At 40.4% G+C, this 22,725-nt stretch overlaps 1 protein-coding gene across 6 annotated transcripts in view; it reads right to left on the bottom strand.

The window, feature by feature from the left end:
- tns1a (tensin 1a) overlaps positions 1-22,725 on the bottom strand; it is a 110,386-nt gene that overhangs the window by 4,811 nt on the left and 82,850 nt on the right. For 2 of the 6 annotated variants that reach the window (XM_039606673.1, XM_039606677.1), the window contains 14 exons: positions 12,241-13,881; positions 10,505-10,668; positions 9,194-9,278; positions 5,209-5,283; positions 4,737-4,763; positions 4,402-4,483; positions 4,264-4,293; positions 2,107-2,663; positions 1,930-2,016; positions 1,710-1,838; positions 1,523-1,618; positions 1,339-1,416; positions 1,067-1,138; positions 46-72 (listed from right to left, as the gene is read on the bottom strand). In XM_039606673.1, the coding sequence (XP_039462607.1) occupies positions 46-72; positions 1,067-1,138; positions 1,339-1,416; positions 1,523-1,618; positions 1,710-1,838; positions 1,930-2,016; positions 2,107-2,663; positions 4,264-4,293; positions 4,402-4,483; positions 4,737-4,763; positions 5,209-5,283; positions 9,194-9,278; positions 10,505-10,668; positions 12,241-13,881 (3,150 nt within the window). Of the gene's footprint in view, positions 1-45; positions 73-1,066; positions 1,139-1,338; positions 1,417-1,522; positions 1,621-1,709; positions 1,839-1,929; positions 2,017-2,106; positions 2,664-4,263; positions 4,294-4,401; positions 4,484-4,736; positions 4,764-5,208; positions 5,284-9,193; positions 9,279-10,504; positions 10,669-12,240; positions 13,882-22,725 lie in introns of those variants that run through there. The other 4 variants (XM_039606675.1, XM_039606674.1, XM_039606676.1 and 1 more) reach the window with 4 other exon arrangements.

The raw sequence follows: 22,725 nt of genomic DNA, 5'->3' as shown, positions 1-22,725 counted from the left end.
AGTAAAATTTCATGATGAAGCAGAGTAGTGAAAACTAGTATTTACCATGGGCCTCCTCAGGAACCTTCTGGACTGTAAAGTAAGGATGACAAGGTTGTGTAAACAAGTGAACTGATGTTTCTAAAAAGAAAAACACCAAAAGGTTTTCTTTTTTTCTTGAAATGCACAAATTGTCCATTCAGGGACCAGAATAGGCCTGATTCCATTAGTCTGTGCCACCACTGGTGACCGGCCAAACAGTTTCACATATATCTGATTATAAGCTGGTCTTTTCATGCATGCGCAACATATCTGCAAAAGAGCAGCACACGCTAACATCCAAATGCTGGATGTTAAACTGGATGTCAAACTCTTCATTGCGAGTAAAGACAAGTTTCAAAGTAAACCACATGGGAACCAGCACTAAAACATTTGTAGCAACAAATCTAATCACACATAAAATCACCCTCATCCAGTTGAATATGGATATTTCAGGGAAGCGAACAAAAGCGAAGTGGCTAAAGCTAAAGCTATCCAGTGTCCGGTGCAAGCCATATGCTAGCAGCCTCAGTATGAACCTCAGTATGCCCACGGAATAACAGCAGTCACGAAAGAGAATTTATGACAGAAGTAAAAAAGAAAAGGTATTGATTTCATGTTGGCTGTTGAATATATAAACATATCGGAAAATGTAACTGTTTGGTGTATGGATCTCTTGCAACTGGTTTTATTTGGTAAGCTGAAATATGTCAGGTAAAAGTAGATATACCGGAAGTCATTTTAATTATCTGCATCTCTTTCAAGATTTTAGTTATTTCTGTGAGACAATACCCGGTAACTTACTGCAGTTTTGGGGGGAAATTGTGAATTTTAAAGATTTCTATTATTGATATATAATTTAGAATATTGCCTTGAAGAAAATGTGATTTTGTTGTCATTTTTAGTTTTAAGAAAGAAACCAGAATTCTAAAAAAATTGGAACACGTCAAGAAAATTGCAATTGGTGCATCTCTACTTTTCACAAAGAGTTAGTTTTTGTAGAATCATAATTTATCGCTTTTTTTTCTGGTAGACTTCAGTCACTTACCCGCTCCCTGCTTAAGAAGTTCAACAACTGGATCAGTTGGTGTGGTGAGTTCTAGTGCCTCTTCATTTGGGTCTGGACAGACCGAATAGAGTGGATGTTATATTTTTGCATCTGAATACAATTACTTGCAGCAAAGAAATTGTAAAGTGTAAAAAAAAAAAGACATTTTCATCAAAAACATGGAAGTACCTATCAATAACTTGGTTTGTACTAAAAGTCTGAGTGGATTCCTGTTCCATAAAATGTTAAAGAAACTAAGAAAGTAAAGTTACCTTTGGTGGGGATCATCAGTTTGCATGGCAAAGCCAGTGGGGTCATTGAGTGTTGGTACACCAAAGCAGAAAGACAACCTACAAACAGAAAGCAATGGTCTCTGGATCAGTCTGATTTTAAATTAAATTTCATCCTGCGATTTTGATGTTGCAAACAGAAAAAAACACACCAGCAGAAACTCACCAAAATAGGGTTCATTGGGACAGCCCTTCAGGCGGACACCTTTGGGGTTCGTCTCAATCAGGAAGTGCCGCACCAGCTCATTAGTCATGTCACCAACTAAAAGAAAGACATACTCAGCTGATCCAGCTGTTGGAGAAGGCAGATGTTTCACAAGCAAGCCAAGAGCAGAGTGCAGGAAGCCTTTTACCTTTTTTGTTCTGCTGGACAGTTGGTGGTGGGCAGGCCACCTTCATGGCCAGACCATAGGCCCCTCTGAAAGAGTGGCTGTCCCTTATGACGAAAGCCCCAGGCTCCCTGTCCTTCAGCAAACTGATGGCTAAAAGAAGAAGATGAGGAGAATGAAAAGAAAAGCAATGAAAGGATGAGAGGATGAGGAGCTGAAGTTGGCTGAAGTTCCTGACTCTCACCTTGCTCTCTGGAGATGTCTGGCTTGTACCAGTACTTGGAGGTGTCCTGGACAAACTTGACATTCATCTTGATGTCAGGATAACCATCTGTTTGAATGAAATTAGATGAAGAAAATCAGTGATATTAAGCCCATGAGGTTCATGAAAGGTATTAAAAAAAAAAAAGTTCCCTCTTACCGTATATAGACTTGGAGACGTCTGGGAGAGTGTGTGTCCCAGACAGGTTAGGCGTGCTGCTAACACTGATCGGTGTTGGCATCAGGTTCTTGTTCTCCATTCTGTCTGCATCTCCACTGGACATGTGTCGCTTTTCTGGCAGCTGTGGGGAGACTGGGAAAGCAGGCGTGGCAGGGTGATGGATGCCCCCCTGGCGAGAGGCAGCGCCCAGCTCATCAGGCGTACTGTGTCCACTCGTTGCCGTGCGGCGCCCCATCAGAGGGCTGGGTGGCACACCGGCAGCTGCTGTTTTAGGGTTTCGGCCAATCAGAGGACTTGAAGGGACACCAGATGGAGGTGGGTGCCTACCCAGCAAGGGGCTGGCTTGACCCAGGCGTCTCTGCAGCGCAGGGCTCGGAGGAGTGTTGGTGGCCACTGTGCGGTGGAGGGTGTTAGGGCTGCCGGGGACTGTGTGGACGCCCATAATGTTGACCTGAGATCCGTCTGGGGAAGCAGGTCTTTGGGGGTGAATAGAGGCGGGGCTGTGCGGGACCCCATCTGAAGAACTAGTTCTTCTTCTACAATCATAAAAGTTAGAAAATGTATGTTATTATATTTTTGTATCTGATCCTTACACCGAACATTAAATGTGATGAGGATGCTCAAGTTGACTTGATGTTGACATTTCAGCACTTATTCCAGTTCATAAAATACATTTTGTGGATGATATCAGCAGCTCATATCTAAGTAACCTCAATAAAAATTACCTCACTGTACTATATTACTATTATTATTATTTTAAAAGCATTATTGGATCGTTTGGTTGGTTCGTCGCCCTCTGAAATTATCCTAAACATGGACACATTGTATCAGTTTCGGGGGAGGGGTTTGTTTTTTTTTAAATAGTGGCATTGACTATGCATTCATTTTTGTCTGTATCTGTGTGGATAGTTATTATTTATTATATACTGATTGCCAATGTGACAAATCAAGACACACAAAAACTCCTCTTAAAGCGATACTCTAACTCCCAAAGTCTGCCATTTTGAATTGAATCTGCAATTTTGACTCTATTTAGCTGTTTATGTGGATTAAATATAGATAGAAAACAGAGTGACTCCATCTGTGCTCAGTCTTTGATACTAAATTAATAAGGCTATTGAACTTTTGTTCAACTGCTCACCAATGTAATGATGATGCTAATCCGTAAGTTCAACGAGAAAGATCTTTAATCACTTATATGATTGCTTTCCTGGATGTTTGGCTGCTCATCTATTCTCAGCATCACTTTCACTTCTCTACAGCATCATACTGAATGATGACGCCATTGCTCTAGTCCAGTGATTCCCAAAGTGTGAGCTGGAGCCCCCTAGTGAGCTGTAATGGTACTGCAGGTAGGTGCAGTAATAACAGAAATTCAGTTTGAGGTCCTGGTTTTATATCTATCCCTGCTGGGATAATGCTGCGATACATGATATACAGGCCACATGAAATGTGACTGGTGATTGTTCTCTAATGAAAGACACTGTACACAGGAAGTGATGTGGAATTTCTCAGTGTAAATCCTTACAAGCAAAGCCTTGACTATTCAGGCTCTGTCATGTTTTAAATACTTTTTGTTATGTTATTATGCTAACAGAGCACTTTGATCTCAGACTGCTGGTTTACTTGTGGTTCCTAGAGTATTTAGAAGTAGATGCTAGGACTTCCCATGATGCACTAAGCATTTCTTTTTCACTCACCTCTCTTCAAACACAGTGTGTATAAATGCATGTACAGCATGTTATTAAATTTCTTCTTCTCTTTCCTATCTTTTCTGTTTTGTCCTCATGTCTCTATGCTCTCATTTCTTTCCTCTGTGTCCTCACACACTCTATAACTTGTCTGGCCCCTCCCTGAGCCTGGTTCTGTCAAAGCTCTCTTCCTTTTAAAAGGGAGTTCTTCCTTCCCACTGTCGCCAAGTGCTTGCACAGTTAACCTGAAGATCTAATTTGGGTATCCAAGCTATCTACATGCATGAAATGAAATACTTTCACAGCAGTATGTCCCGATGTGTGATAATGTATTAGAACCTGAAACTTTTATTTTAATTTAATTTGGCTTTTCACGGTCCAGTGAACCTCAATCACAAGTGTTCTTCAGAAAATTTTGATCCAGCTAAGTTGGAGTTGGGTTAACCTGTCAGCATCATACTCCGTGAAGGATATCCTGGATATGAGTATGAAAAAAAAGAAAAGCAACATTTGCTTAACATATATAAAATACATGTACAGGCTAAAATTTTTATCCAAGAAAAATAAGTGACAGAAGACTCACCCATCAGTGCTGTGGATGGGACTGCTGGAGGAGAGAGGAACATTCAAGGGTTGTACCCTGGAGTCACCAAAACCTCGATTATCTGCGTGTTAAAACAGACACACACATACACGTGTACGGTCAGATCTGTTTTTGGTGCATCACACAACATTTGGATGCCCTGAACGAAACAAAACAAATCAGTTAACAGGCATCAGAAGCTTGGAAAAGGCGAAACTGACAGAAACAGGAAATTAATCAAACATCAATCATCATAAAACAAAGACAAATCCATATATAGTTGAGCACAGAAATATCAAATATGGGTTTGGTGGTGCCACAAAAAGTAAGCTTACCTTGTTCTCCAGTGTTAGAATGACAGTCTGACCACAAAAAGAAAAAAACAAGCAGACACCAGGAGAAGAAGAGAGGGTGTGTGGAAGAGGAGGAGAGAAGAGAGATGCACTTGAGCTCAGAGCAAGAACTGTTAGCATCGAAGCATTTGCAGGAACAATTCTACACACTAGAGGGAAGCAAAGTATTAAAGCAACCTTCTACTCAGTCAGCTACAGTATGACATAGTGCAGGGATTCTGTGCACTGTACGCTTCTGTATAATTATCACTCGATGGCTACTGTTAAAGTGCTTTTAGTCAAATTTAAGTATGATTTGAGAGATTCAAATTATTTGTATGCAAATATTGAAAACCTGAATGGTGTACGAGGTCATGGTCAGCATGAACTGAATATAATTTTATACACATCTACTTCAGTATATATACTGTCAGTTCTAAATGAAGACGAGTATATTTGTTGCCGGTAAACTGACCTGCTCCACCCTGCTGATGCGGCTTCAGTCCCAGCGGTGACACAGGAGTCTTACTCAAACCTGGAGGAGAGCAAGCTACAAAGAGAAAGAAAGAGATTCAAAAGATTCTTAAAAATATTGTATTTGCAAAACTTTCTCATTAGTGATGACATATGAGGATATGTAATAATGTACCCTGACTAATCCAAGGAATGAAAGCACAGAGGTTTTCCCTTTTGCAAAAGTATGATGCAACATGGAAATTCATCAGATGGTGGATTTCCATGTACGAATATGTAACACTTGAAGGCTGAAAGTGAAGGCTGTCATTGCACGTAGCCACGTGTGTGCTTGTGCTGACACAACACCAGTTGACACTGTGTGAAATGAAAATATATTTTATTCACAATAGAATATTTTTACTATTAATATTCTTTTTAGATATTTTTACTGTTTAATGAAAAAATACTAGCTTATTTTGAATTTGACGGCAGCAACGGCTCTCCAAAAACTTCGGATGGGGGTGGCAAAAGGCTGGACGAGTATGTGGTGCTGAAGAGAAACAGCTGGAAGAACATTTTATAACTAATTGGGTACATTGGAAACAGGTCAGTAACATGATTGGGTATAACGAGCATCCTAGCTCAGCAGAAGTTTGCCGATCTGCAAACAACTGCTTCTACAAACTGTGGAACAGTTTCTGAGTAATGCTCCGCAATGTCAAAAAATGTAAAGTCTGTAAACAGTTCACCATCTCCAGTTCAAAAGATTCTGAAAAAAATCTTTGTGCACAAGGGACAAGGTCAAAAATCAAGGCCAGGTGCTCTTGATCTTTAGCCCCTCAGGTCATTAAAGACAGACATAATTATGTCACAAATCACCGACTGTACCATCCACAAATGCAGGTAAAAGCGCTACAATACAACAGCATGGCTTCATAGAAGAGTCTGGATGGGGCGACACTGCTCTTCTAAAAGTCCAGGTCCAATCGGTGTCCTCAGTTTCTAAACTGTTGTTACACAGTGTTAACACTGTGTGGTACCCTCTCCCAACTTTTTTGAAATGTGTTGCTGCAGAGTAGGCTAATGCTTTAAAAATATATGTAAACAACTGATATGTCTTCTCTGCTCTGCTGTGAATAAAACTGTGGGTTTAAGAGATTTCAAAAACAAGTGCATTCTGTTTTTATTTCAATTTTACACAACGTCCCAACTTTTTAGGGACTGGATTTGTAGATGCACATAGAAATGCAAGTATAATGCAGTAAATTTAGTTGCTTATATTGTTGCAGACAAACAGGAAAGCCAAACGTAAAAGTTACTGCAAAAGATTGTACAAAATCACAAAATTGTTCCCAGAATTAGAAGTGTGCTGAGGGTGATTTCAGTTACTGTGGTGCCTGCTGAATGGCAGAAGTTAAATCTGTGCATATGTTCAGAAACAGACTTTGCTGTCACTGTCACTGCCTTAAGGCATTGCAAACCTACACAGGTTTTTGTATTTTTATCTTCTGTGTCATGCACTTTAAATTTGCATGTAATGAAATGTGCTACTTAATTAAAAACTACCTTTCCATATTTTTTATTTATGTTTCTATTCATGTGTAAACTTTGGAAATCTTTATCATGTGTATATGCCAAATTATTTGCTTCTTTCGAATTTGTATTTATGCTAACCTCCATGTAAATACGAAAAGAAATGTGAATGTTTTATGGAAATAAATTTGCACACATTTAGCATGAGCGTCACCATGTCACCAGTATGGCAACATGAAAACATCAGAGCATTCTGCTACCCAAACAATGACGAGGTCAAATGGAGAGATAAAGATGTAAAGATGGAGCTGTGATAATGCAAGGTGAGTAGGTGTGACACACAGAAATCACCACACCTTTTTTTCCAACATTTCCAAAATAAGAGGCCAGCAAGCACCTTGTAACATGTTTAATTAATTAATTCAAAGGAAGTGGCATGGTAAAGGGTAAAGGTGGGCAAATATGAATGTTTGTGCAAAAGAACACCTTCTGATTAGTCTGTGGTTCCCAAATATCAGTATCACACAGACTGTCTGAACATGGAGGTCAGTGCTATAACTGAAATCAATACATATATTTTGGGGGCGGTGGTTGGTGTGATGACTTGTAAGTTTGATTGTTTTGACTACAAAAACACACCCGGTTTGATGGAGGGCAGTGAAAAGGACGGATAAAACGGCATCCCTTTTTCAGTGTTGATGAAAAGATTAGAATTTAATGTTAATCGCTCAAATATATCCTATGTTATCCCTTACCTGGAGAGTTTTTCAAAGATTATAAAATACACCTAAGTCCACATTACTTTATATTTAATTGCACCAACATGGCCAAAGAATAAAATGACAAAAAGCAAAAGGATGGAAGGATAGAAAGATAAAAGCAGAAGTAATAAAGACTGTTTCTTTCAGCCCTCACTGAGTTTGTTCTCTTGACCTCTACATTTGCATTTGAAAGAAATCATGAACAACATGGAAAACCCTTCTTTTGATTTGTTTGTCGGCTGTGAAGTCACGCAACCCTTATGCTTCTCCTTGAGCAAATGTAAAATTTGGTTGCTCTTTCCCAATAGCCTCAGGCTTCATCTCTGTGTCTTTCTTTGATATATTTGAAGTGCATTGATGACAGAAATGTAAAGAAATCAAATAGCTGTTGAATTAAATTAAAAATATGGAGTCCAAAATTACATTCCTAGAAGACCAATGTTGGACGAGGAGTGCACAGAACAGAAATAATAATGAGTGTTTAAGAAAGACTTTTATAGTCTGTTTCTTTCCTTGAAACTTTGTTCTCTCATCTCGCTCCAGAATACTGATGGGTTGAGCGAATGATTGAGCCCGCCTATGCAAATCATTTCTGTCAAACATCTCATAGCTTTGACAGTGCATAACACTTTGGGTATTCACAGCTCGCAACACTCTTTGAAACAAAACAATGATGGATCCGGTCTTCGCCTTCACGCTGCTCCTCCTGAGCTTTTCTGGAACTTCTAGCAAGTATGTTTACATTGAGGAGAAAATGCCTTGGGATAAAGCTTTAAGTTATTGTCAGCAGAACTACACAGACTTGGCCCCGGTCAGTAATGAAAAAGATAACCTCAAGCTTCAGGAGCTCTCCCACAATCTCAATGACTACATCTGGTTTGGACTGCTGAGGAATCTCTCAGACAAAAACAAATGGCTGTGGTCAGGAGGTGGAGAGGTGACTGAGCTTTGCTGGAAACAGGGTCAACCTGAGAACCGACTCAATGAAGACTATGGACTTTTTGATAACAAAAAATGGCGAGATGCACATGCAGACATTATCAGCCCTGTCTTCTGCTACAGTGCAGTAGTGGTGGAAGAAGAAAAGACTTGGGAGGAAGCTCTGGAGTACTGCAGAGAGCACCACGATGACCTGGCCAGTGTGGCGTCAGAAACTGAGATGCTGCTCATTCAGAAAGAGCTGAATAAGTATCACACCACTAAACATGTCTGGATTGGTTTGCGCTTCTTATCTAAGGACTGGCTCTGGGTGGATGGGCAGGAGATGGACTATGAAGCCTGGGATGAAGGGGGAAAACCATTGTGTCCGCAGGCTAAGATGAAGTGTGCAGCCTTACAGAAGACAGGAGGGCGTCTGAGTAGTTGGAGGGCTCATGACTGTGAGAAGAGACTCAGTTTTATTTGCTACTGAGCTGTTTCCATTGCAAAATCATTTAAAGCCTTTATTTACTGTAGTTTGGTTGTTTATCTTTTTTTTCTTCTATTTTATTGGGAGTTTGTTCTTTGCTGTGTATTTGTTTCATTTAAACTTCAGCCTCTGTTCACAATTCAGTGTTTTCCAGCCTTTCTTGTGCATTTTTTAATTAAGAAACAAATGTAATTTAGATTCAGACCAACAATTTCTATCTAATGTTTTAGGCAGAGTGATCCTTTGTGTGTTGTGGCTATGACTAGGGGATGGAGAATATGGAATATGGAATAAATTCTCACCTCCACCACCTCCAAAGGTGGAACTGTTGGCAAACCCGTCTGTTTCATTGTCCTGAAACGTCTCTCGGTAGCTGTGCATTGCACCCTGAAAGAGATGATCGAGGCACACAGATATGGAGGTATGTCAGGAAGTATAAAAGAAAAGTATAATTAGTCTACAGAAAAATCAATGCAGCTTGACTTGATTAGAGTCAAGACACAATATCATGACAGAGTAATTAATAAGCTAAAAATAAATAAATAAAACAAAGAGAAAAATCAAACCATAATGGATCAATCAAAAAGACATGAAAGCTAAAACCTGTCTCTCTTTAATGGTTTTTGCCCAGAACTTTAGATTGACTAGCAGACATGCACCGGAGTGCCTGAGGGGTTGTACACATTCATACACCGTGAGCATTTGGGACACATGAAAACAAAGAGAGACCACGAAGATATTTAAAAACAAGTAAAAGAAATTAAAATATGGAAAGTGCAGGAACATCGGTGTACTGTGTTATTCCTCTTCTGCAGCATTCACAGTCAGCTGTGGGTACTTTACAAAAGTTTTGGGTTGATGAGATAGCAGAACATGACAGCAGTCAGCTCTGATTGATATAAAAGCATGTGTAAGTTTCTCTGTCTCACTCAGAGTAAGCGGAGTTTGAAGTTCAAGCACTGAACTTTTATGAACAATAAACAGTCGAGAGCTTGATGTTTTACTGTAGCTCACCGCATGCTGAAGGGGAAATTGTTTAGGACTCTATTCCATAATACAAGGATAGGCCCAAAGGTGGGCATGAAGTATGACTGTTTGCTTCCTCCTGCACCACCCCAATTAAAAACATGTCGCTATATGTCGCTATAGCCCCTTTGTGCATAAAATGAAACTACTTCAGTGCAAATATGAACTTACTGGCTAATAATAGCTACTTGCTGATCTATCAGAAGCAAAATTTCTAATGGCACAACAGAATTTAAAAAGCAAATAGAGAGAGCAGAGACATCTGTCAACTATGTAACATGTGTTGACATTGGATAGGTTGTCCACCAGAGGGCACTCTGCAACTTCCCTTTGGGCAATGCACAGCCAGCTGATCAGTGCAGAGTCAGGCAGAGGGTAAATGAATAAGTACACATAACAAATATCAAGGAAAAGGGTTGATTTTCCTTGTCTAAAAGAATACATATTTACATATTAGAGTATCAGATTTTTAAATCAGCTGATGCTGAACAACAGTCAGCCTCTAGGATTTATCATGATTTTCAGGGGGACAAAATTAGTGACAAAATCATGTGCTCATGGCTTAACCATAAAATCAAGTGCTGTACCTCTCTGGGTCTTCCTCCTGGGTTGAGAGCAAGATTGTTGGCAAAGTCTGGTGAATGCACTGCTGACGTATTATCATGGCCGCTCTGGTACTGTCCCTCACTCGTGGTCCGACGCCTGCCCGTCTCCTGTGTCACTTCTGGGGTCATCCCTCTGGAACGAACTCCTGTAGCCCCCCAAAATATTTGAGTATGAGGAATCATCAAATCATTAAGCCTTTTTTTAAAACATCTTTTTATGTTGCTTGTGTAGCCCCGGGATATTTGTTCAAAGATATATCAGCTAAAGAGAAAGCATCCTATCAATATAAAAGGGCAGCATCATTCCCTCTTTAAGAGAGGCAGAGCCAGTGAGAAAGATTCTCAATGTTTAAAAACATGGCTGCAAGTAATAAAAAAGCAGTGGGAAAGGACAAATAGGCTAGATCCGAAACAGGACCTGATGAAAAAGCTGTTATAAAAGCTCTTAAAATAATTGGGAAAATGATGAGGAAGCAGAGAAAGTTTATAGAAATGCAGGAAAAATAAAATGAAACAAAGACAGAAATTAAAGGTGGGGTAAAATGGACAAACCAGAGAAGGAATAGGAGCGATGGCGGTCAGATTGTTGTGGTGTCATGCTTTCACTGATGCCCCGAATACGAGCGTTGTACTCTGTTTCCGGGGAGGGATGTCAAGTGGTGGAAGGGAGGCAGCAGGTGAAGGTAGAGGAGGAGAAGGAGAGTGAGTGCAGAGGAAGAAGCAGTGGTAGGTAGGGTTTCCATACAGTGGAGAGATGGGTTGAATGGAAAAGGAAAAGAAAAATCAGAGCAGAAATGGATAAATATAAGTACTCTCCAAATGAGATGACACACAAGCCCCTAACTAAGAAGGGAAGTTACATTTTTGTTCCACTGGGAGGCACTTTAGAGCTTCCAAATCATTTCAAAGAACATCGTGAATGCCGACAATGCATGGAAGCTGGGATCTCTGAATGCCTGGCTATTCTTACTCTCACCTCATTTCCACTCTCACCAGCTCTGCACAGCTCTCTGAGTCAGAGAAGCTAACTTTATGAGTAAGGCTTATTCCTCTAATACAACATCCTGTAACGGATCAGTTACAGAAAGTGCACAGCTTGCATTCTACTTGCTTGCGTAAATTGTGTTAGCCATTTTGGGTATATAAGTTTTGTTGAATATCATTTTCAGAATATAAAAAGTGCTTTAGGCTATATCATATGCTACAAATCTGCTTTACATCTTTATGCTTATTTATTTGCTCATTAATTTCAGGCAAATCATCCATAATGTTCCCTGAACCTCCAAAACAGAACATCGCTACTGACTGTATTAACCTGCTCTTTGAGTCCCCTTTAGGGGTCACAACATGCCACCATCAGTCCACCAACCCACAAATGCTGACATATTTCTGTGTGTTTGTGCAATTTTTTCCTTGCAGACAAGAATATCAAAAAAGCTATTTCACATATTCTTTTTTAAACTTTAAAAAACTTGAAGCTAATCCATAACAGACATAATAGATAATCAACTGTAAATGGATTAATTTATGAACAAAAAAACAAAGAACAGCATAATATCCTGCAACAGTTACTAATATAGCCATTGCAAATGAGCAAAATAATATTTTGACTGAAAGTAAACACAACAGACTGAATAAGTCATTTCAAAGTAAGTCCAGTACCACTCTGTCTCTTTCTTATTCAGACACTAACTCCAGGCAATATCTTGAAGCCTTACCTGCAATACGGTGTGCTACCAGGCCTTCCAAGTTTAGCGTCTCCTCCTCTGCATCTTGTTCTCTGGGCAACGATGAGGAAGATGTGTCCTTGGGCTGTGGAGTGACAGTGGGAAGGGGTGAAGATGAGGCACTATAGCCTGGATACGGAGACGAGCCCTGCAGTTCTGGGGAGTGTGAAGCGCCACTGCTTGGGTGGGAGTTCATAGGCTTCACTGGGGTCTGCTGATTGAAATTAGAATCAGTGGTGTAATGAAGGGGTGCATGGCGAGTATGGAGGTAGGGCTCAGGAGTGTGTGTTGGGGTGATATTTTGGTGTTGGTGGCCAGCATTGGGCCTCTGGGGAGAATGCACTGGAGACTCCATAACTGGGCTCTGGCTGACTCTCCCAGATGAGCGATGGGGCTGATGAATGCCGTCGCCAATTGATCCAGAGCTGTTGTAGCCATGGATAGCAGAGTCTGCTTGGTATGATGGCCTGGCCAGGGTCTGGGAGAATGGCACCTGGGATGAATTGAGGCTGTTCTCACCAGGGGGCGCACTGTGGGACTTAGACATGTGAGAGTTGATTGGGTCTAGGTCAAGCATCAGCATATTTAGTGCCTCGATTGACTGCTCAATGTCACGCTGTGAAGCTGAGGTGGGAAAGTGGGGCAAGCTATGGGTTGACTGAAGAGGAGGACCAAATGGATCGTCTGGTAGGCTATGCTGATGCCAGGCACTGAGACCTCGTTGTACAGCATCCCGGCTACTGGTGCTCCTCTCAGGGGCCCTGGGCATAAGTTTTGGGGTGGTCTCAGGGCTGCTGGCAGGTGGGTTCCCAAAGGACTGTGACCGATACATCCCTCCTCCATTTTGATAATTGTTGTATCCCCCCTGTGGCGATGGTGAGTCCACGGATCTCTCTTGCATCGCCGTAGCAGTTCGTACTCCATGCACCGGCATCTCGCTTCTATCAAGGTATGGCTCGTCGTTCTGGCCACTGACAGGAGTCTGTGATTGGTAGTACAAGTCAGCTGGTGTCGCTTGGCCCTCAAGGGATGAGATGGTGCCCAAACTGTCCACACTGTTGCCCTCTTGACTATTAGGCAGCTCGTCGTCGAGAATATCTGTCTCACGCTCCTCTGTTGAAGGAGCGCCCACTAACCTGGTGTGGCTCCCGTTGACATGCACCTGTGCTGGAACTAAGTGTCGTACTCCTCCTCCTGGACAGGTAGATGTAGGCAGGTAGGCTTGCCGCTTAGTTGGTGCCTCAAGGCCACTCAGAAGTTGGTCGAGCTCTCTTTTTTCTTGCGGACTGAGTGGTGGGTGAGTTGCTGTTGGATTGTTGTGGCTCACAGCACTCTGCACAGATTGGCTTTGCTCATCTGTACGATCAGTCTTGATCGATGCGGTAGAATTGCCTGAGTCACTGCTCACAGACAGGGTATGGTCGACAGCAGGGAGGGAAGTGTGACCTGCCACAGGAAGGGTGTGGTCAGTAGTTTGCAGAGGATGGTTGGTGTGCTGCAATGGGTTCTCGTTAGTCAAGGGGTTTTCACGGACTGGGAGGCCATTGACAGTGACAACTCCCTCCAGGGAGTCTTTTTTGCGGATTTGGGCATAAAGACTTCCATCAAGTGGGCCCTGGGTATGAACAACATCTGAAAGAGAGAAAGAGTACACAATATAGTAAACAACATACTAAAAAAATACTTTCATTTAAATAATTTTGTGTTTGGGAAAAAACTGTTTTTGTTAAGGTTAATGGGCTCCAATCATCAAGTCATTTTTTGTGTGGGACAGGATCCCTGACACCACAAACATAGTGACCCCCCTCTGCACTCAACCTGTTTGATCCTCAGCTGCAGCATGCTGCCCAGCCACCAGCAACACAACCCTTGCAGCTCTATTAATAGCCAATTTTCAGGTCTTAAAGCCCCTGTCACGTTGCGTCAGTGCAGGCCCACATGGTCTGACGTGAACATGGGTGGGTTCTGCCCAACACACTGAAACAACTGGCCTGTGTCAGCCAAAGGGAAAAGGAGTCATGCCAGTTTGAAACCCCAGAGTTGGACTATGAGAGGAGCTGTCGTCTTTAGGTTGATTTCTTGCTGCTGAATCATGCTTGCAAAACAAAATCAGGATAATTGCGTACATATTGCACAATGCTATGAATAAAAGTAGTCACCTAATGCTTTACAAGAATGTGCAAACCATGTATGGGTGGACATATTCTTATCATTTATTTTGTGGTGTTTATGATTTATAGCAAATCAGACAAGGTAATATTTCATCTGAACCAAACAAGTAAACTAAATTCCTTTGGTCTGGCTATGGTTGGTCTGGTTGGGTGTTAATTCAGTATCAGTGTCAGCTGGCTTCCCTTTTTAATGGAGTAGCTCCCAAACTTTTTATTTTTCATTTTTTTCAAGTCAAGAATCGCTTTATCACCAACACATTTAATGTTCAGTTTTACAATTTAAACTGTATCACAACTAATTTTAGCCTTATGGCAAACAAACAGTTTCAACCATTCAGCTCAAACTTTACACTGTTAGCTAAAAGACTTCATAATTTCTTCATGCTGTAAGGTAATAAACAAACTTTAATTAACTGATAGCTAGAGCTTTACCAATACCTATATTTTGTGATTTAAAAATCAGCTGATATTTTTTCCTTTCAGATATACAAAACAGATACAGATTTCCATAACACACGCCAAGCAATATAATATAACAATACAGTTTAAAAATAAACCTGTTTTATTGTGTAATACTTGTCTATGCTCGGCCTGACTCTGCTCAGATCAGCTGGTTGTTGTGCTTGTAGTCTTCCAAAAATGTGTTGCCAACAGGGAAGTTGCATCCATAGATACATCGATACTTTCTACTGAGCGTAACACTCCGCTAAGGCTATTGAATTACTAAACTGAGATTTTTAGCTAGCTATTGTTATATTCAGCTGTTTAGCCATACTTTTTGAAAACACCAGTTTAGTTTCACAATAACCAAACTCATCTTTTCAAGTACCCCCTGGCTACTACAGAGATATCACTTGGAGGTTTTCTTTCCGTTTCACCTCTTACATGAACACCAAAGGATAGGTCTTATGCAATATGCCCCAATATTTTATCCATATAATAAATATACAGTCTAATTGTATTTTGAATTGTATTTTAAAAAGTTAAGATAAACTATTAAAAAATATAGTTTTACACCAGCAACAAGTCATTCTGTGGTACTACCAACATATTTACATGAAGGAAAGTCATGCAACAGCAGTGGCTTCCAGTATCTAGTGTGCATATGCAAAGTGATACACAACATATACAGAAGCATGGCTCATATGTAGGGTTTTCCAAATTGAGCGACCCCTGGGGACAGATGGTGAATCACTCAGACCTCAGCTATTTCCAAACCCATGTCAACAACAGCTCACAGCCACAGTAGCAACAAGAATGAGAGGACAGGGGAGGAAGCCATAATCACAGTTTGTTCCTGTGGTTGCTTTTAGTGTTGGCACATTATGAGAGCATAATTCCAGGTTTACGGTTACATTTTGTTTGGACTTGCGGAATTACTCCAAAGCCTTACGCATAAAAATTTAAGCCAAAATAATGAATCTTTTTGTTCTTGCCAGCAATATATACACTTTAAATATTCATGTTTCTTATATTAAGTTTCTTCAAGTTCTAAAACCCATATTTATATTTTAAATCAAACTCATGTAAACATCCTTACCTGTAGATCAAACTTCCAATTCTCTTTCTGTGATGATTAAGTAAAAAAATCAGGAAAGATTAAATATTTCCTTTTCAAAACAGTGATTCCGTTTCAATCTACAATTCGGAAGTCCTTCCGAAGTCTCTCAGTGACTAAACTTTCTGCCTCTGAGCTTCTTCTCTCACTCCCCCTGTCCTCTCTGATTCATGTCACCCGACATGTGCTCTTCTGGAGCGAGGTGGGGCTGTACCACTGAAACACCCGCAAGGGGTGAGTTGGCACTCTGGGATGATCACTGAGTGTTCCCGGCAGCGGGGGAGGAACTCCACCGCTGTCACCACCTCTACCTCCACCCATGTGCCTGGGAAAAGATGCAGGAAAAAAACCTACAACTCCTGCACCATCTGTCTGCCTGGTAATGCCATTAGGGGGATCCCTTTACTGTGCATCTCACTCACTCCCCCACATCCTAAACTTTAAATCCTTAATAAGTGGGAGGTTCTATTGTTTAAAAGAATCCCATAAACTCTATTAATTATATTATAACCATAAGACTTTTCAGAGAACTGTGGTTCATATTTTCCACCAGCTGAGCTCTCGGTCTTTTCCTCCTTCTGACCTTTAACAGAATAGGAAATGCCTTTGTTCTGGTTGATAAAACATGCTCTTTTAGACTTGACTAAGCCAGGATGGCACTTTTCCAGCTGCAATTTAACCCCATAGTGATTGTAAATCATCGGAACAAACACTGCCATTTGCCATGTTATGGCTCAGATAGGACAAACTAAAAACGCACAGAGCAGCAGCATCTGGGTAACAGTGCAGCTTCCAGTGGATCAAAAATCTAACAGACCCACAAATACCTAATTTGGTCTCGCCAACTAACAGATGTTAAATGAGCCAGTGGGATAAAATTACAAAAGTGAAAGCAGTCTCAGACACACAGGGTGATTGTTTCTGTAGTGAATTTTATCTTTTTAAAGACGGTTTGAGGTATTTTTTATTTTTGTTTTGTTTTTTTTTACTTGTTTATATGTCACATTGAAAAGAACAGAACTAAACAATTAGAGACTTTCACTACATTTTTACACTTGTCCCAGACTCATGCTGGTATGTACATACATTGGGAGACAAACATTAAGTGGTATGCACATCTGCTCCAGATGTAGCGTAAAGGAAGAGGGGTAGACTAGTGTTAAAAGAGCTTGACCTTCATCTGGAATATCAAGGGATGAGCTGCAAATAACCAGCCTGCCAGAGTTCCCTTCAGCCAGGCAATGAATCATTGTTTCTGTTTCAGAATGTGCAATTTCTGCTAAACCTTAAATGTTTTTGGGAATGTGTCATATAGAAAATTTACTGTTTTCACTACTGTCTTGCAAGAATGAAAGTTTGCAGACAATCTGACCTGCCATCTCCTGGTTAGTATGTGAAGGCACAGGATCCAGAGCACTCCTCACGCGTTTCTCCAAGATGCAAGCAACGTCTGACAGAATAGGAGGATTTCATGCATTGGCTGAAAACCTCTCACATGTTTTAGGCAGTCAGCTATCAATTTCGGGATGTCAGAGCTTCTATCATCAGAAAAGTCCAGCAATTGTGTAATATTATAAGACCGTTATAGTATAATGATGTAATTACTGCCTGAGAGAAGGGCATTAATACCAGAATATATGGATTTTTTATGTTTGCAAGATTTAGAAATATGGATAGCCAAACTTATCAGAAGCTACTTAAGTCTCAGCACTGGCCAAAGGACTAAAGATGACATGTCCTAGATTTGACTTTGCTTATGAAATATGGACATAGTAATACATTTAATGTCCAACTATGTCAACAGTCAAAAGATATATCATGTCCCAGCCTGGTGCCTATCGTAGTACCGACAATGTTAGGGAGCAGAGCTCCAGTGTGGTATTTAATCCAGTGACCATTATTATGAATGACACAAACAAGCAGCTCTCCAGCTGCATAGAACAAGTTGCTTTCTTATGGTGTCGATAAATAGCTGCAGTGGGCCTCAAATTAGATTGGTTGAGTCACCAAGCCTTGGCTAACACAAATAGCTTACAGCTTGCTTCTTACACCAGTTAACAAGTATAACATGCCATTCTTTTGCTGCAAAAGGACAATGCCATGCCATCACTGCTACTGATTTTAATATGTAGATGAAGCCAAATCAACCTAAAGAAATATTTGAACATATTGAAGCAAGAAAAAAAAAACCCTTTTTGACTTTGTCAGAGTCTTTCAGTCTCTCTTACTCACACACTCAGACTCGAACCTGTGCCTGTGCATGCTTTGTATTCCCTCAAGTAACAGGTGCTGTCCTTTTTCGCGAAAGTGCCAGAGGCATTACTCATGCTGTGTTGCACGTGGACACGCATACATCCACACATAGCACCTGGCTCTGAGCTGTACTCTCTTAAGTGTTCACTTGAGTGTCTCATTGCTACATCACAGCCTTGGTAACAATTAAAAAGCCATTTAAACACCTGTGTCCAATGGCTTATTATAAATAGACAACGTGCTACACAAACTGTTATTGCCGTATCGAATAGACCAGCTGGGATGGAGATTATACACATTGTTAGTACATTCAGGATTAGCAGACAGATTGATTGAAGTGTCCCATTTGCCAACATACCTATATCTCAATTAAAACATAGTTAGCATATCATTTGATACTGTATACTGTCAACATGTGTCATATGTACAATACTTTTGTTCCAACATGTATTGCTATTTTCTTCTTACAGAACAAAAATAATGTAGTTATTCAGCAAGTTCTCTCTAGTCATGATTCATTTAAGTAGAGTTCATACTTGATTTGTTGGCACAGTAACAGAATATTGGTCAATTTGTTCATGTTGAATGTAATTTTTATACAGATGATACAGTTTTTTATGTAAATTACTGACTATACAAAATTACACAGATTCCCAGCTGTGCCGTGGTGTTCAAGGGTTGCAACCTTAAGATAAGCTGAACACGCCTAAAGGGCAGACCGTGACCTTCTAAAATATAGGAGCCATTTTTTCAAAATAGACAGATTTAAATATAGAAGCACATTTAAAGTTTACGTGCAAGATTAAACGGACCCACGTGGCGTATCTCTCACCCACTTAGAAAAGAGGTGTGAAATTATAGCTTTCGTGGACACAGATAATGTTGCCTCTTCAATGAAGGACTTTTTGAAATTGGGAGTGTAGATAGCTTTGTCAACTGTGAAAACATTTTTACTGTGTTTTGCAACAGGAAGCATTTTAACTCAAATTTCAAATGTTTCTATTTTCTGTGTAATACAATAGTTGTAGAATTCTAAGGTGTACATAGATCATTTTTTATTTGTAATTTAATGTATTAAATATGATTGACTTTATTTTAGCTGTGTTGTAGAATAAGTTCAAAGACATAAAGTGAAGTTTTCATATTACTCTACGCACGCTTGTAAAAAAAACTGGTGTAATTATATCGCTGCTGATTCCACAGGAATTAAGAGCTTCTGTTTTTAAACAAAATGGACTTGATTAATTGATCATCAGTGTGAAGTGAGGAGTTTTGGCAGTTTGCTGGGTGGGAGCATTCAGGTGTGTAAACACAATGCTGCAGTCGTTCCAGGAGTGGATGTTCCATCAAGGTCAGACAATGCTCAGAAAACTGCAATGAAACTCAAGAGCTACACCTCAGACTCTACAGGTTTCAGTTAGCATGTTGAATGTGAAAGTTCATGAGGGTACAATTCGAAAAAGACTGAACAAGTGTGTTTACTATTAAACACACTTATTTTAAAAATGACAGTTTGCTTTAGGTTATCACAGATGAATCTTTACAAACCCAAAGACTTCTAGAACAATGTCCTTTGGACAGAATAGACAAAAGTGCAGACAAACCCAGCACATCTGCACAAAAGACCTCACATCAACTCTCAAGAATGGTGGTGGAGCCGTGATGAGTGTTTTACAGTCACAGGACCTGGGCAACTTGCATTAGACCATGAACTCCACTGTATAGCAAAGTGTTCTACAGTCAAATGTGAGGCCATTTGTCGAGTGGCGAAAGCTTGGCTGGGTCATGTAACAGAACAATGACCCCAAGCACAGCAGCACATCTACCACAGAATGGCAGAATGAAGGTATCATAATAGTCCAGTCAAAGCACAGACCTCAGTGTGATTAAAATAATGTGGCTGGATCTTAAGAAACCTGTGCATAAATGACTGCCTGCAAATATCAATGAACTGAAGCCAGTGTAAATAAGAGTGAGCCAAAATTCCTCCAAAATAATGTGAAAGTCATGCACATAAAACAATCACTTCAAAGTGCAGTAATTTTGCTAAAGGTGGTTCTACAAGCTCCTGGATTGTTATACACATTTTTTACTATATTAAATGATCCAATAAGATCATGACTGGCAACAAAGCTTTGAACATACAGAGGCAGGCCTGCACATGCACAAACATCTATATACATACACGTGGTGATGTCAGCAACTCATCCAGTGTCTCACAGCAGGATGTGACATTCACCTTCACAGCTTTCATACCACTGTGACGACGGCAAGTCTGCGTGCCACCAGAGGGTGACTGGGTTTGACTGACAAATGACTGACTTGCCCTAAAGAGCTGTGTTCATGTGTGTATATGTGTGTGTGAGAGAGTGAGAGATATATTAGAAGAGGGGGCTCAAAACAGGGTGATATTGCAAATACATTCTTGATTGTCGTCATTAATTTTAAGACATATAGGTGTGTTTTCTTATTGAAAATTCCTGAAAAAATACAAATCTATTGAAGCCAAGCTGAGCTATTTTACTTATCTAAAAACAAAAGTTTTAGCCACGTCCTGGACTTCACAGCAGAAAATCAGAGAGAAAGTGAGACAGGATGATGTGACAGTCCATCGGTGAAAAGGTGTCATGGTTGGTGTATCAGTGACTGGCACAAGGAAAACTGTCGCTGCCGTGGTTTTATATTTGCCATGTCTGTCTCTCGGTCTATCTGTCACTGTCCGGCTGTCACAGTTTGAATTGACGTGATGCGTCTGTATCAGTGTCTGTCTCCGAGATTACTTTCAGGGTGATGTCATCCATCTGTCTCTCTGTCATCTGAGTAACTGTCATAAAAAGCTATATGTCTGACCGTCTGCCAGCAGCATCTGATTCATGTCAACTCATTTTTATTCATGCAAGAGAAGAACTGTCAGATCAAGCTGGAGATTGGAAGATATGGGATTTCTGGTTAAGCTAAACCTCAAAGAACCATTTTTACCATTTTGGGGTGAAGCTCGAAGTAAAATAAGACTGATAACAATAATAGGAGGCCATGAAGTAGCATGTGATTATTGCAAATTTGTGTTGCAAATGTGGGTCCATCTGTACAAAAATGTCATTAGCAGGGATTTAAAGTGTGAATTTCTTTTTCAATGTTTCAATGTGCTGTTTTCTACAGTGTAATTGATCACATGTTCTAGCTGCTGCAGGAGGAAAAACCAGGAGCCCTGAATACCAGTAACAAGTAAAAGTTAATATCCAAATCTTTATTCCCAATCTAGAGGTCGCCCACAGAAGGTCTATCAGAAGAGGAACGCTGCTGAAAGGCAAGCTCCAGTAAACATGCACAAAGCTGCACAAAGCAATAAAAACACTAGAAATCATGAAAATGTAGAATTTAAACTTGAAATGCACAACAATGTTTGGAAAGGTAGAAGAGGAAATGAGAGTGGTGAGAAAAAAAAGAAAAAAACAGGAAGCAGAAACTGCTTAAGCACAACAAGGTAGTGAGCAGTTACAAAATAAGTGTCATAAGTAACATGTTACTGTTATCATATTAAGTTTTTAAGTAACATAGTAACATAATACATTACTGTTATTACATTCAGTAATTACACAACAAGTAACAGGTAATTATTGCTTTTTGGGTAATTTAAGAAATGAGTGCTAATTTTGAGTGGTGAAAACTTTGGTCAACAAAATGAACACTGGAGAAGTGCAGCCGATTACTTTCTCTGGCATGCAATTAAGTAACTCTTGAGTAATGTGTAATATCCAACCAAACATCCATCCATCCAGTTCAGGGTCAGGGGCAAAAGATTGTCAAAGGCTATATTTACCCTGAAATGTAATGTTTTCCTAGGCTTCATCATCCTGTCACATGCCTTTCTGAAGCAAAATGCTGCATGTCAGGGCATTCAAATGTGACAGCAACAGGTCCCAATAAAGTGTCAGTATGTGATGAGCAGAATATCAGAATTAGAATCACACCAGCATATCTGGCATGCCTGTCTCTGGACGTGGACCGCTCTGCTAACTCGCACATGTGACATCATCAAGACATCATCATCTGCATGCTGTCTGCACAGGTGCCAGTCTGTCATCCCCTGACTCTCTCAGAGCTTTCCACGACCATATTTACCTCTGCTGCATTCCTATAACACCAATATACAAATGTGGGGTTGTTTTTCTTTTTTTTAATGACACATTTCTTGATATTTGACAACTTAACATGAGTAAAATGTATGTTAAATACTGAATACTAACAGTCATAAATGAGCCTGTGTTGACCGAAGCTGTTTGAAAAATGGAAAAAAGCAGGACGGCAGACAGCGAGAATTTATATAAAGCTACACGGAGACATCTAGGCAGACAGTAGGAGAAAGGAGGCATTAAGAGATGGGGACACGCTCAGCAGGGTTTCCATTGCTGGGATTTGAACCTGCTGCCACCGCTCACCGTGCTGTCAGCAAGAAGTCTAACTAGAAGCATTATGCGGTCATGCAAGGCACAC

The sequence above is a fragment of the Oreochromis aureus genome, linkage group 23 (assembly GCF_013358895.1).
Source record: "Oreochromis aureus strain Israel breed Guangdong linkage group 23, ZZ_aureus, whole genome shotgun sequence".
NCBI lineage: Eukaryota > Metazoa > Chordata > Actinopteri > Cichliformes > Cichlidae > Oreochromis > Oreochromis aureus.
The sequence above is the reverse complement of the archived record's forward strand: the minus strand, read 5'-3'. Positions and strand labels throughout refer to the sequence as shown.